Source organism: Dromiciops gliroides, chromosome 4, assembly GCF_019393635.1.
Source record: "Dromiciops gliroides isolate mDroGli1 chromosome 4, mDroGli1.pri, whole genome shotgun sequence".
NCBI classification, from domain to species: Eukaryota; Metazoa; Chordata; class Mammalia; order Microbiotheria; family Microbiotheriidae; genus Dromiciops; species Dromiciops gliroides.
This window is the reverse complement of record NC_057864.1, coordinates 134,892,771-134,905,992: the sequence shown is the minus strand read 5'-3', so window position 1 is coordinate 134,905,992 and position 13,222 is coordinate 134,892,771. Positions and strand designations below refer to the sequence as shown.

The 13,222-nt window shown below is 34.0% G+C and overlaps 1 protein-coding gene across 4 annotated transcripts in view; it reads right to left on the bottom strand.

Annotated features, from left to right (window-relative positions):
• AKT3 (AKT serine/threonine kinase 3) overlaps positions 1–13,222 on the bottom strand; it is a 388,701-nt gene that overhangs the window by 39,411 nt on the left and 336,068 nt on the right. For all 4 annotated transcript variants that reach the window (XM_044002303.1, XM_044002302.1, XM_044002305.1 and 1 more), the window contains 2 exons: positions 6,746–6,960; positions 527–614 (listed from right to left, as the gene is read on the bottom strand). In XM_044002303.1, the coding sequence (XP_043858238.1) occupies positions 527–614; positions 6,746–6,960 (303 nt within the window). The remainder of the gene's footprint in view (positions 1–526; positions 615–6,745; positions 6,961–13,222) is intronic.

The window sequence follows — 13,222 nt, the reverse complement described above, 5'->3', positions numbered from 1 at the left end:
TGCAACTCTATATTAACATAAATTTGTCTGGGCTTGTAAACAACCAAAAGAAGCCTCATGAATAGTACATGGAAGTCAGCTGAGTGCAGTCAAGCTCTTGCTCTGATGCTGAAGTTTAAGCCAAGATGATAGTGTTCTTGAAAGATAAGGAATAACAAATAGATGGTAATACAGGCAAGTTTTGTAATTAGATCTAATTCTGTTGCTACTTTATGTTTCAAAATGCACAGAGGTCCCCAAATCAAAACAAAAAAGGAGCTAATGAACAAACTCCTCTTACATCAGCAAGAGGAAAACCAACTTTTTGACCATATTTATGGGAAGAAAAATTTGGAAACTCATCCAAATCATGAACTGCAAAGTGAATTGATGACAAATTAAGTGGCAATTTCAATTAGAGCTACAAAATGATCAATACCATTAATTTGCAAGTTAATAAAATTGTATGCATTCTTTCACATTAGCTGTACATTCATTTCAGCATATTAGCCAAAAATAGAACATTCTGCCATAAATAATTTCTTACCTTTTTATCATATACATCTTGCCAGTTTATTCCAACAAAGAAACTGTGCCTCATAATTTCTTTTGCATCATCTGGACCTCCGCCAAGGCTATCAGGGAAGAAAGAAGGTTAAGTAAATATTAACTACATAAGCAAAGAAAGTTTCATTGAGACTGTCATAATCTACTCTTGAACAAACTATTAGTAAGTACCTTTCAGAACAGAATACATTGAGCATCATAATTGAAAAAATAACCATTTCTTTCTCCCCCTTCTCTCCCCCTCCCCAATGTTCAAGTCAAAATGTAGCTTGGTTACACATATACCATGTTTGACGTGAGATATAGGTCATTAATGGGCTGAAAAACTGGTTAGAAAAAATAAAGACAACTACTAGAAACAGAAATAATGAAATTTTCTTATTAAGATTTAAGTGGGGGGCAGCTAGGTGGCGCAGTAGATAAAGCACTGGCCCTGAATTCAGGAGTACCTGAGTTCAGATCCGGCCTCAGACACTTGACACTTACTAGCTGTGTGACCCTGGGCAAGTCACTTAACCCCCATTGCCCTGTAAAACAAAACAAAAACAAAAACAAAACAAACAAAAAAAGATTTAAGTGGATAGAGCACCGGCCCTGGAGTCAGGAGTACCTGAGTTCAAATCTGGCCTCAGACACTTAACACTTACTAGCTGTGTGACCCTGGGCAAGTCACTTAACCCCAATTGCCTCACTTAAAAAAAAAAAAAAAAGATTTAAGGCACTTTCGAAAGAACAGTATCTGGCTTACAATGGTGCATATTATTTCTATGTTGAAACATATGAATATTTATTCATTTTAATAACAAACTTTTAGATTTATATAATATATGATATATAATAAACTATAATATTTAAAATAATAAAAATATAAATGCAATTAAATAATAATAATGAAAACAATGAAAATAAATAATTTTTAAAAATCATTTTAACAACAGTAACAAAAAATGGTGGGAGAACTCATAGTCAGGCAAGAAAATGATTTTTAGTAGACTGTTTCTTCCATAACGGTGCCCCTAGGTAGAGCAAAGTACTTTATACACAGAAGATACTTAATAAATGTTTGCTGTTGCTGACACTAATAGTATTGCTTATGCATAGCTGTACAGTTGTGATATATATATATTCTTTGAAAAATATGATTCAAATGCAGATCAAGTTATGATTGAATGAAATTTGCTATGGATACTATTAATCTGGGCAACAGAAGGTATGATCATAATACACTCAAGACTGATTTCCTACATCACCCTTGAAAACCAGTATCATTACTTTACAATTACAGGCTGAATAACTTTGTTGCTACCATTAAATGTGTTATCTGAACTTGTGAAGAGACGATGAAAAAGCTGAAATCAGACTATTCTCAGAAGAGCCATGAATATGGGGGAATAGAAAGGGAAAGGAATTGAGGGGCTACAAAATAGGCCATCTTCTCCCTTCAAGATTAAGGGAAGAGCTAGTATTACGAGTACACCAAATCTATATGAGCGAAATGTAAGAATTAACTTCTATATGAATATCTTGAAGGTTGAAAGTGAATATGCAGGCCAAGAGAAGGTAGACAGGCTATCTTCATAGTCTCCCAGTAAAAATTATTTTAAAAAGAGGGCAGAGAGTGAGTAGCTAGGTGGTGCAGTGGATGAAGCACCGGCCCTGGATTCAGAAGGACCTGAGTTCAAACCCGGCCTCAGACACTTGACACTTACTAGCTGTGTGTCCCTGGGCAAGTCACTTAACCCTCACTGCCCCGCCAAAAAAAAGGGGGGGGGGGGCAGAGAGATCCTGGATTCTTGGAGAGATGTAGCTAATACGTTTTGAGAAACACTCAAGACAGTTTACTTAGAATGTCTTTCATTACTTAATCATTTTCTACTAGTTTTGCAGTATTGAGGTGTTGAGTCTAAATAAATGACACATCAAAAATTTTCTTAAGTAATCTTATAAGACATCTTGTGTCATGAATTTCCCATTCTTTAACATCAGGGCAACCACACTATGCAACATCTAAAGATATATCCATACAAGAGGAATACTTTAGAAGCAGAGAAGTAAAAATCTTTAATTTCAAACACTCTAATAGTATGAAACCACACCAAGTTTGAATACTGATAGTTGCCTTCATTCTAGTCACCAAATGACTCAAAAGTGTTACATCAGACTTGGAAGTCAGTTAATATAAATAATTAATGGTGATCAAGTCGGTGGCACTGTGCATAATGTTGGACGTGTAATCAGAAAGATCGGAGTGTGAATCATACTTCATTTACTTACTACCTTTGTGACCGTGGCCAAATCACTTAACCAAACTGTGCTTCAGTTTCCTCATCTGGAAAATGGGCATAATAATCATATCTATGTCACAAGGTTACTTTGCAAACTTGTCCTGAGTTGTTAAATAGGAAGGGCAGCATAGGACAACTGGAGAGCTGACTTCAGAAAGACTTTGGTTTAAGCCCCTCCTTTGCACATTTTGGCTATATCAGGGATCCTTAAACTTTTTCCACTTGTAATCCCTTTTTGCCTGAGAAATTTTTACATGACCCCAGGTATGTAGGCATATAAAGAAGGCACACATAACTTTTTACTGTTGCCTTGTGTTTTTTTTTACAACTCCCACATTCAGTTACAAGACCCCATATGGGGCTGCAACCTACAGTTCAAGAAGCTACAGGCTATATGGCCCTGGACAGGCCATTTTATGTCTCGGGAACCCAAAGAACATGCAGGCTATGTGTTGCATAGAAGCTGCTTATTACCATTGCTGAGAGAACTACAAACACTCATCAAATCATAGACATAGACTCCTCAAAAGAGAAGGTCACTTTGAACTGTGGCATTCAGATCTAACAAATTCTCTCTCTTTTTTAGCGTCCATAAATTATAGATCCCAGCATCTGGATCTCAAAGCAAATTCTCATTTACTATGAATTCACAACAAATAGGAACATCTCAGAAGTCATATTTCCCCCCTTCTTTATAGTATGTAACATATTTACATGGAAGTGTGATTTTTTCTTCTAAGAGGTCTCTAATTCATTTCAAAAACACATGAACTGATCATTTTTACAGTGCTATATCTTTGTGGTTTTCTGACACTCAAAAGGAGCTACAATAAAAACAATCCACAATAGTTTCAGATCCTGAATCTATGACTATAGCAATCTTAAATGTGATCCCTGGTGTTACTGGCTTCACTCCAGATGGGAGGTAGTAGAATATAGTGAAAAGCTAGCCGGATTTGGAAGCAGATGTCCAAGGTGTCCAAGCTAGCTCAATACCAGTGGGACCCTTTGTTAGCGATACTTCATTCCTCTGAGCTTCTAGGCCCTTCATCAGCAAAAGGAGGGGGCTGAAATGACCAGATGACTTTTAAGGTTCCTTCCTCCTCTAAATCTAAGATTCTACATCTCTCCATTAAAAAAGGTCTTCAATGCTGTAGGACAATGCCAATATGCAAGATAAAAGGGACAAATCTAGGACTAGGGTACTCCTAAAAGAAAACATATAGAAATGCATATGCACATATGTACATGGTGGCCAATGGCCAAACTAAGAATGATTTGACACACATAAAACTCTATAAATAAAAGATCCTAAAATTATATATGTATATGTATATGTGTGTATATCTGTGTACATATATATCCATCAATATGTAGGACAGATGCTATAGACTAATGAGCTTATGCCAACCTATGAATGAATTGTTTAGACAGAAAGCTTAAAATACTTTAAGTTTATGTTAGATTAAGTTTGTATTGAAATCTGGAAAGAGAAGTTAGCTGTACAGGGAACACTGAACTATAAAATTCCTCTCAAGAAGCCTTTCCTTTATTTTCAACTTCAAGAATAGGCCCTGATTCTCAAGGCATTATTAATGTACATTTAGAGTTACTTAAGGCGTAAGCCTTATGTTTGCAAAATATATGAATATGATCTCATCTGAAATGAACCATGTAAGTCTGGTAAAGCAGATACCTTTATTTTATAGATGAAGGAACTGAGGCTCAAAAAGTGATTTGCTCTAGATCATAAGGCTTATAAAGGGCAGAGTATGGGCTTCTAATATTCCTAGTTTATCACACTGACAGATGCTCTATAAGCATAGGTACCAACCAAGGAAATCAAGTCAAAATCATGGGTACATTTTTTGACATTTATTTGAAAGAAAAATGCAGCCCTTTTTAGGTGTTTTCTAAGATCCATGGTATACCTGAAATATTTTTCATTTTTATTCAAAGGAATAAAATCTGTGAAACATGTTCTGATCAGGGTGGAACTTTAGGATAAAGTCAGCTTAGAATAAAGGATAATAATAAAATTTCCTTCTTTTTATAAAATATGGTAAGTTCTTTTCTTAAAGAAAGTTTAAAAATTATGCTGATGCTTTATAAACCTGATGAAAATTAGATTAAAAATTTACAAGAAATTCAGAAAAATAAATTTACTAGAAAGTAAATAAAATAAAATAAAAAATAAAGGTATTATTTCAATGGTATAAAGGGAACAAATAATATGTCCCCCTCTCCCCCCCAAAAAAACCTCTTTACAAGAAGTTAGGTGGCACAGTGGATAAAGTGCTGGATCTGCAATCATGAAGACCTCAGTTCAAATCATGACTGAACACACTTAATAATGTGTGATGCTGATCAAGACACTTAACCTTTGCATCAGTTTCTTTAGTTGCAAAATGGGGAGTAATAACAGCACCGACATCTCCTGCATCTGTCTCTTCTCCACAGATACAGCCACTCATTACCTGCCCTCTCCTCCACAAAGAGGCCAAATTGAAATTCTGAAAGCATGGTGACCATATCAATCACCAGGTCAAGAAGCTCCACCAGCTCCTCTTCCTCTAGGAATACAAAATACAAACTCCTCCGGTACATTGTTTTTTGTTGTTTTTTTTTTAAAGTCCTTCATAAATGGATTCCAACCTATCCTTGTAGGCTTTTTTCTCACGTTCTTCTCCTTCACATACAAGTCAGTTAAAATGGTCTATTTGTTTTCCTCTTTACACATTCCATCTCATGACTTTGCACAGACTGTCTACCATGTCTAGACTCTATTCTTTCTTCCCTTTGCCTCAGAAAATCCCTAGGTCCCATCAAGGGTCAGCTCAAGGGCCACCTACTTCAAGAGGTCTATGCTCCCTCGAGTTTCAGAGGGTCTTAACCTGGTTTCCATGAACTTGCTTTTCAAAAAGATATTTTTCTAATAGTTCAACATATATTGGCTTCCTTTGTAATTATATACATTTCACTTTTTACATTAAAAAATATGATTCTGAGAAGGGATCTATTGGCTTCTTCAGATGTCAAAGGGATCCAATGCCAGTAAAAAAAAAAGTTAAGAAGCCCTGGTCTAGTTGCCAGTACCATGCGTAGCATAAATAAACATAATAGATTTATCAATATTCTAATTATCTGTTCCATAGATCTGCTGAAGTGGAAATTATTGATGGATTGTCCTCTTATAGATGATAATATTTCCAAGAAAAGGAAGCACAGAAGTCAAAAGAGAACAATCTGGCTTAAAAGAAATCAAATAATGGGGACAATTAAGAAACATCAAGTGAGTCATGGGCAACAACATGGGTTAACAGATCTTCTGAATACTAATGCTCAGTATGCTCTATTTAATGTTGCAGGTGTAACGATTGGAATAACGCCACCTGCTGGATACTTACTGTAGAAGAGTTCTGCCCATGAAGCGAAGGTCTTTGAGGGCAAGACCAGGAGTCTTTTCTTTGGCGTGAGGAAGTGACGCAGGTAGTGGGAGGAGGAAGGAAGAGACTGGCACGCTCAGTCTCGCGCGCTCTTTCCTTGGGACTCTGGTGGAGAGCGGAGCTAGAAATGTGCTCTCCCTTTAATAGATAGGAATCTAGGCCTTTCTCTCTCTTTACCAAAATTCTTATTCTCCTTAATAAATGCTTAAAAGTCTAACTCTTGCTAAGGCTTATAATTTATTGGCGACCACTCATTAAATAGTTTAGACAGTTTAGCTAGAATTTTAGCCCTTAACACAGGTAAGGAGAATAATGAGGAAATCTAAGGATTTTGTAAAAAAAAATAATAAATGCTCTAGACTGAAATGGTAAAAGAAAAAAGTATTATCTGGCAGCTTTTTCAAAAGGTACCCCAGTGGAAAAGCTTAAGAATATATTTATTTTCAATCAGAATTATTTGAGCCTTACCGTTTATTTGGATCTTTTATTAAGAGTCCTGAAAGTAAGGATTTTGCATCAGAAGAAAGAGTTCGAGGAAATTTAATGTCCTCCATTAGTATTAGCTCAAAAAGTTTCTCATGATCCTGGTTGTAGAATGGTAATCTCCCACACATCATTTCATACATGACTACTCCCAAACCCCACCAGTCCACTGCACGGCCATAGTCATTATCTTCTAATACCTAAAAGAGAAATGAAGAAAATAATTAAACATTACATTTTAAGTAATTTTGGTGAAACGTATTTTTATTCAAAAATATTTCACCACTTCCATGATTAGGTAAGCAGTTCTGAGATTCTATCATATGTAGCCCTTTATTATACCAAATATTTGACTTTTACAAGCCATGTTTTCTCATCCAGAAACTATTACTGAACACGCACACAAAGGAAAGAGCAACAATATAGTATGCCAAGTAAGTAAAGCATAAGAATACCAATGGATCAAAATATGAAATATGGATCTAACTAGTGACACTTCCTGATTTCCTTTCTGCTAAATTTCAAATCACAGGTTAATCTGAGAGCCTATTGATTAAGTACTTCTAAAAGACCTTAATTTCCTACTGAAATCCAAGAATTTTCTGCCTGCTAAATGATGAAGAGAAATGGGATAAGCTGATTTTATTTATAGGGCCTAGAAAACAAATGTAAGAAAGAACACACACATACTCATAGCCTTTGTATGAATTTTTAAACATCTTTGAGCTCTTAAATAGTTAAAGTTTTAAGGAAAAACTTTGAAAATAATAGAAATTAGACAATTCATCAGTGCACAGAACTCCATTATAGTTAGACAAAGATATATTAAATGAACACAATATCCAATGAACTTCATTCTTATTATATGAAAAATGACATTTAAATTATCTCATTGTACATAACAGGTTTAAAAAGAAATCTTAGTACTGTGAATAAATCAGGATAAGCTGTATTAATTAAATGCAACACATCCTTTTTGATCTCAGTGTTTTACATGATATGGACATGGACAACCAGACAAAACAGACATTTAGATTTTCTAAATGATTCAGAAATCCTTTTCTGTAAATGTCTGATAGAATGAAAAGGTGGAACAGCCAATGCTAGATCTTTCCTTTCAGACATGGTCTCATGTAAATACTGTCTCTTTTAGAGAGAAATTTTCCAGAGATATTAAACCCTAAGAAGAAAGTTCTTATACCAACAGACAGTGTGAAGAAAAAATAGCAAAGAATGATTGCATGGGAAAGAAAGGAAAAGAAAATCCAGATCCAAGACATTATATGGAACAAATTTATTTCCTAAAAGAAATTCTGAGTTGTTTTCTAAGAAGATAGTCAACAGTTGTTTATAGGATAGAGTAATATAACCATATTCATGATTAAAATTTTTATCCTGTCTAATTCAACAGAAATTTTACTTTTTAGATTTTTATGGTGTTATTTTATTCTATTCTTTTTATTCATTTTAAGAGTTTTAGCCAACATATTAAAATTGTTACAGCCTAAACTTGGAGCTTTCAAGGGAACTTAGTGGTTATCTATTTCAACCCCCTCAATTCACTTATATAATATGTTGCAGAGCCAGATTTCAAACCCTGGTCTTCTGATTCCAATCCAAGGTTCTTTCCAGTTTCCGGGGCGGGGGGGTGGGGGGGTAGGAAGAAAGGAGTAGGAGCTAGAATGTTATTCAAAGTATAAATCTGGGCTCAAAAGATAAATAAGTCTGAAATTACAAAGTAATTATATACTACCAAAAATCTAGAGGCCAAAGGGTCATCCAATATTTGAGGAATTTTTAAGGACAAAGGTAAGAATTAAAAATGAATCCATAAAATGTGAATCTACTGAGTGGCTGCTATACTAATTACTAGATTAATTTCATATATCCATATATATGTATACACACATATACATATATGTAGAAACACACAATAAAAATCTTATTGCCTAAAAACATTGTTTTTAAAAGAAAAAGTCAAGATTTCAATTAGGCAAAATCTAAGGAATTCTGAAAGCAATTTTTTGGTTTTGTTTTAGTGGATGGGGAAAAAAGAGAACTAGGGGAAACATTAATCATTACTTTAATAAAGGAGGCATGTAATACCTTCTTTTTACCAGTAAAACCTTAGGTAGTTTATAATCCAAGAAATTATATGGGAGGTGTCATACTCCAAATGTAACTTTTTACTTTTGGAGGAAAAAACCATGTTAAATACTAAGAATTTATTTTCACTTTTGTGAAATAAAACTTATGGTTATAAAGTTGAAAAAAATAATTTAAAGGAATAAGAGATTTTAGTATACTTAAGTTGGAATAAGTTATCCAGGTATAACTATTAAATGTCCCAAATTTTTGGTTACTACATAAGGACATAACTCATAGCCAATAAGAAGGGCATACTACATGTGGGATATACCTAATTTATAAAGGATTTCACCTAATAACAACAAAAAATGTTAGGTCTCAGCAAACCTTTTACTGCATTCCCACAATAGCAACAAAACAGTGGTCCCAAAAAAAGAGCCAAATGTGGTTTTTAACCTCTTTTTTCATAAAACCATAAAAAGCATAAAAGCTGGATTAACTGCCTCCCGAACCCGCATATCACCAGCCGGGTTCTCATCCCCAGCTGGCAAAACTGGCAACCCTTTATTTTTGTTTAAATACCTGGTTTACAGCCAGAAGGGAAAGTGACTGCATAAAAAAGGTTTTATTTTTGAAGAGAAATAAGCAAATGAAAAAATTAAAGTGCATTGTAGAAAAATCTGTTTCAAATTAAAGTAAAATAGATTTTATACAGCTTTGTAAAATGAATACCAATTCCCAAAATATAAATGTTTCCTTCTGAACATGCAATCTTTAAGTAGCAATGTGTAATATTATATATCACACACATTGCTACGTTTATAAGCATTTGAGATATTACTTATTTCTGAGGAAAATATGTACTCTTTGTTAGCTTTATATGCCAATTCAAGTTATACGGATTATTAAAAAAAACAAAACACCACCTGAGCATAGAGCAGTCAGTCTCCTTTAACGAAGGATTCTTTACTATTAGTTCATGTCTTTAAGATAAGAAAGATTTCTGTCCAATTTCACACTCATATAGTCATATCCCTTACTTATCTAAAAAAATCACAGCCTGGATGATCCTAAAAAGGAAATGATTTAAAAAAAATGTTTTTCTATCCACAGGAATATGCTCTGGAATAAGCTTTGACTGCTCATCCAACGAATTCACTCTCTTCTCCCTCCTTAATACTCTATTATGACACAATACACTACCTTCAATGGACTATATCCTTTAAAGACAGCTTTTCCTTTTTTTTCTTTAATTGTATTCCCTTTCTCAAAATTACACTAAATTTTCCTTGTGCACAATGTTTCTCAGTATCTGGCAGGGGCCACATATTCTTTCTGGTCTCGGTTGATTTTCCTCATCAAAAAGGCTCAACTGTGATTATTTCTTGATTGGAATGAGGAGTTATTCAAACTCAGTGGTAACAAATGATGTAACTCAAAAGTAAAAAATATTAAACATACAGAAGAATTCCAATAAATATAATTTATTGTATTGATATGAAAATGCTATGGGTCAAAATAAGCCCCTTAAAACTTACTTAAAAACTTCAAGGATTTTTGATTTTATTATCATTGGTACTTCCTTTACTAATGCGAATCATAAACTCCTTAATTTGGTATATGATATTTACGAGCTGTTGTCTTGGAAAAAAAAAATGGTCCCCTACTGGCCACTCTTCCAGTGATAAGCCTCTCTAAATATAGTTAGTATGAGGCTGGTCAAAGGATAAAGACATACAACCCATCATGGGAAACATCCTTCAAAGGTTTTTAATAATTTCTTTATCAGGATTAGGCATTAATATAAGACCTTATAGCACATAACATTCAGGTAAAATTCTGATACTGATAATAAGGCTCTAAGTCATTGTTATAAAGCATTAAAGTAAAATTTTAAATCAAGTTTTAAATCCATATGTATTTTCCATTTTATAAGTATGTTTTTCACCTTATATTTCAAATTACAATAGTCTTAGGGAGTACCTGAGTCAAATCTTGGCTCAGATATTTAAGTTGTATAAACCTGAACAAATCACTTGACCTCTCAGTGCCTTGGTTTCCTCATTTGTAAAATAGTAATAACAACAGCACCTACCTCACAGGTAGGTTGTTGAGGATTAAATGATAGAATACGTGCAAAACAATCACAAATTTTAAAGTGCTGGATAAATGTTAGTTGTCATTATTATGAAGGCAAACTTTGTTTTCCAGACCTGTGACTACAACTTTGCTGCACTTTGTAAGATTAAAGAGTTGCTTAAAGGCACAAAGAGGTTAAATGACCATAGTCACTCAGTTAGTACATGAAAAGTGAAATTACTATGAACCAGGTCATGCTGAATACCGTATCAAGGCCAGAAAATTATTTCTTTAATGGTATGTAAATATTTTACATTAAACCAAATTCTTCCTGTGTTATAGCATAGGCTCTAAACTCTAGTGGACAATAGTCATCGGCACAAATTTCAAATGCAGGGGAATACAACTTTCAAAACTTGCCTAGGATGAACCAAGGCTTTGTCCTAGTTCTCATTACAGATAGAAAGTGTCTATGAAACATGAGAATTCTGCTTATTGACTCCCCCTCTATACAAAAGTCCTTAACAGCTACTGGTATACCTTTACCAAACAATTATAGTCAGTCAGATTCTAAGATAAGATTAAAAGGGGGGAGAAAGAAGAAGAAAAGGAAAGAATATGTACTCTCTCTGTGATAATACAAGAGTATTACCGAACATATGCCTTCTACATGAAGCCTTTCCTAATTCTCACAATTTACCTTGTTCTTATTGGGTATGTATTCTGCATATCTTTATGTTTTCTCTCCCTGATAGGCTCTTCAAGGGCAAGATTTATTTTATTTTTATTTCTGTATTCCTAGTACATAGCACAGTCCCTGGCATATATCAGGTATCTAATAAATGCTTAATGACCAATTTATTAATAGAAACAAGGTTTTACTCCTTTTAATTTTTTACCAGGAGCCAGAACTGCCATGTAGAGAATTAAGTTTCTGGGAGGCCAAAGGTAGAAATAGTATACTACTTTCCACAACAGTGAATTATCTGATATGGATATTTCCTCCTATTAAAGTGGTTAGATAAAAATAACTGTTTTTTTTAACACTACTCTGACTATTCTGCAGCCTTTGCTTTTTTTTTCCTTTAGAATAATTATTATTCTTAAAATATTTTAAATAGTGACCTAGAGACAGGAGATCCCATATTCCAAGAGAATATGGGGAATTGACATTTCTAATACATGGATTTAACTAATGGAACTTTTAAAAAAAATCTTCGCCTCACATTATGAGTGAATGAATCATTCTTATTCCAATTAGGATTTACTGGGTGGCTGAAGGAACATCTCTCTCGGCTTGCTCACAGGGCCACACAATATACCTAAGGCATGCAATTATAAGGAGGTAATGCATGCCCTGGAGTGGCTTACTGCTCAATCAATAATTTTGACAGAACAGATGGGGGGAAAAATTAAACATCTAAACAAACTGTCTGCACACCTATGTTGTGAAAGTAAACTGCGAACTTAGATGCACCAAATTACTGTTAATTCATTTTTAAAATGTTGCCTATTAACCTTGTATTTCAGGTGACTAGCATACCCTTTTTATTATCAACATAAGCCTATCATGTACTTTTATCATCAAAGGTATCTGCTTGACAAAAACTATGACAATTAAGGATTTCCTAATTCAACTTTTAAAAAATGTAGTAATATAAGTTTGAACTTCTTTACAATACAGAGAATATATTCTTTTTCTCTTCAAAATGTATCATTTACATCTTGGCTACTTTGTACTTTCACTGTAATTTTTTTTTTCCTGTGCAGTTCTCAATTGCTTTAAAAATTCTTATAAGACCGAAAATGCAAATACCATTTGCTATGAATTAGAATGTACTAAGTTGTAGAGCTTGACCTTAATACATACATATATACATACATACATACATACATACATACATACATACATACATACACATGCACACTTCAAAGGCACTGTGCTTAAAAAGCAAACTGCAGCTCCAACTGGAAAGATATTTGAAGAGAAAATAGTCAGAAGGATACAGAAGCAATCTTATCAATGAAATTACTTTTAAAAGCCATGTCCCTCTTGTTTCCTATTGTTCCATTATGAAGAGCCTACTATGATACCACAACTAGCTCAGTCTTTGCAAATACCTTGAATGGAATTCTTTGTGACTTAAGGAAAAACAAATGAGGAATAGCTGCAAACTGACAAGAAGAAGTTGTGGAGATTTTGCTTTGAGTTCTCTGATTTCAGAAAGCTCCTATTTAGATTTCATATGCAAGCTACAGAATTACAAAGTTGCCCGAGCAAGAGCATGGGTGCAG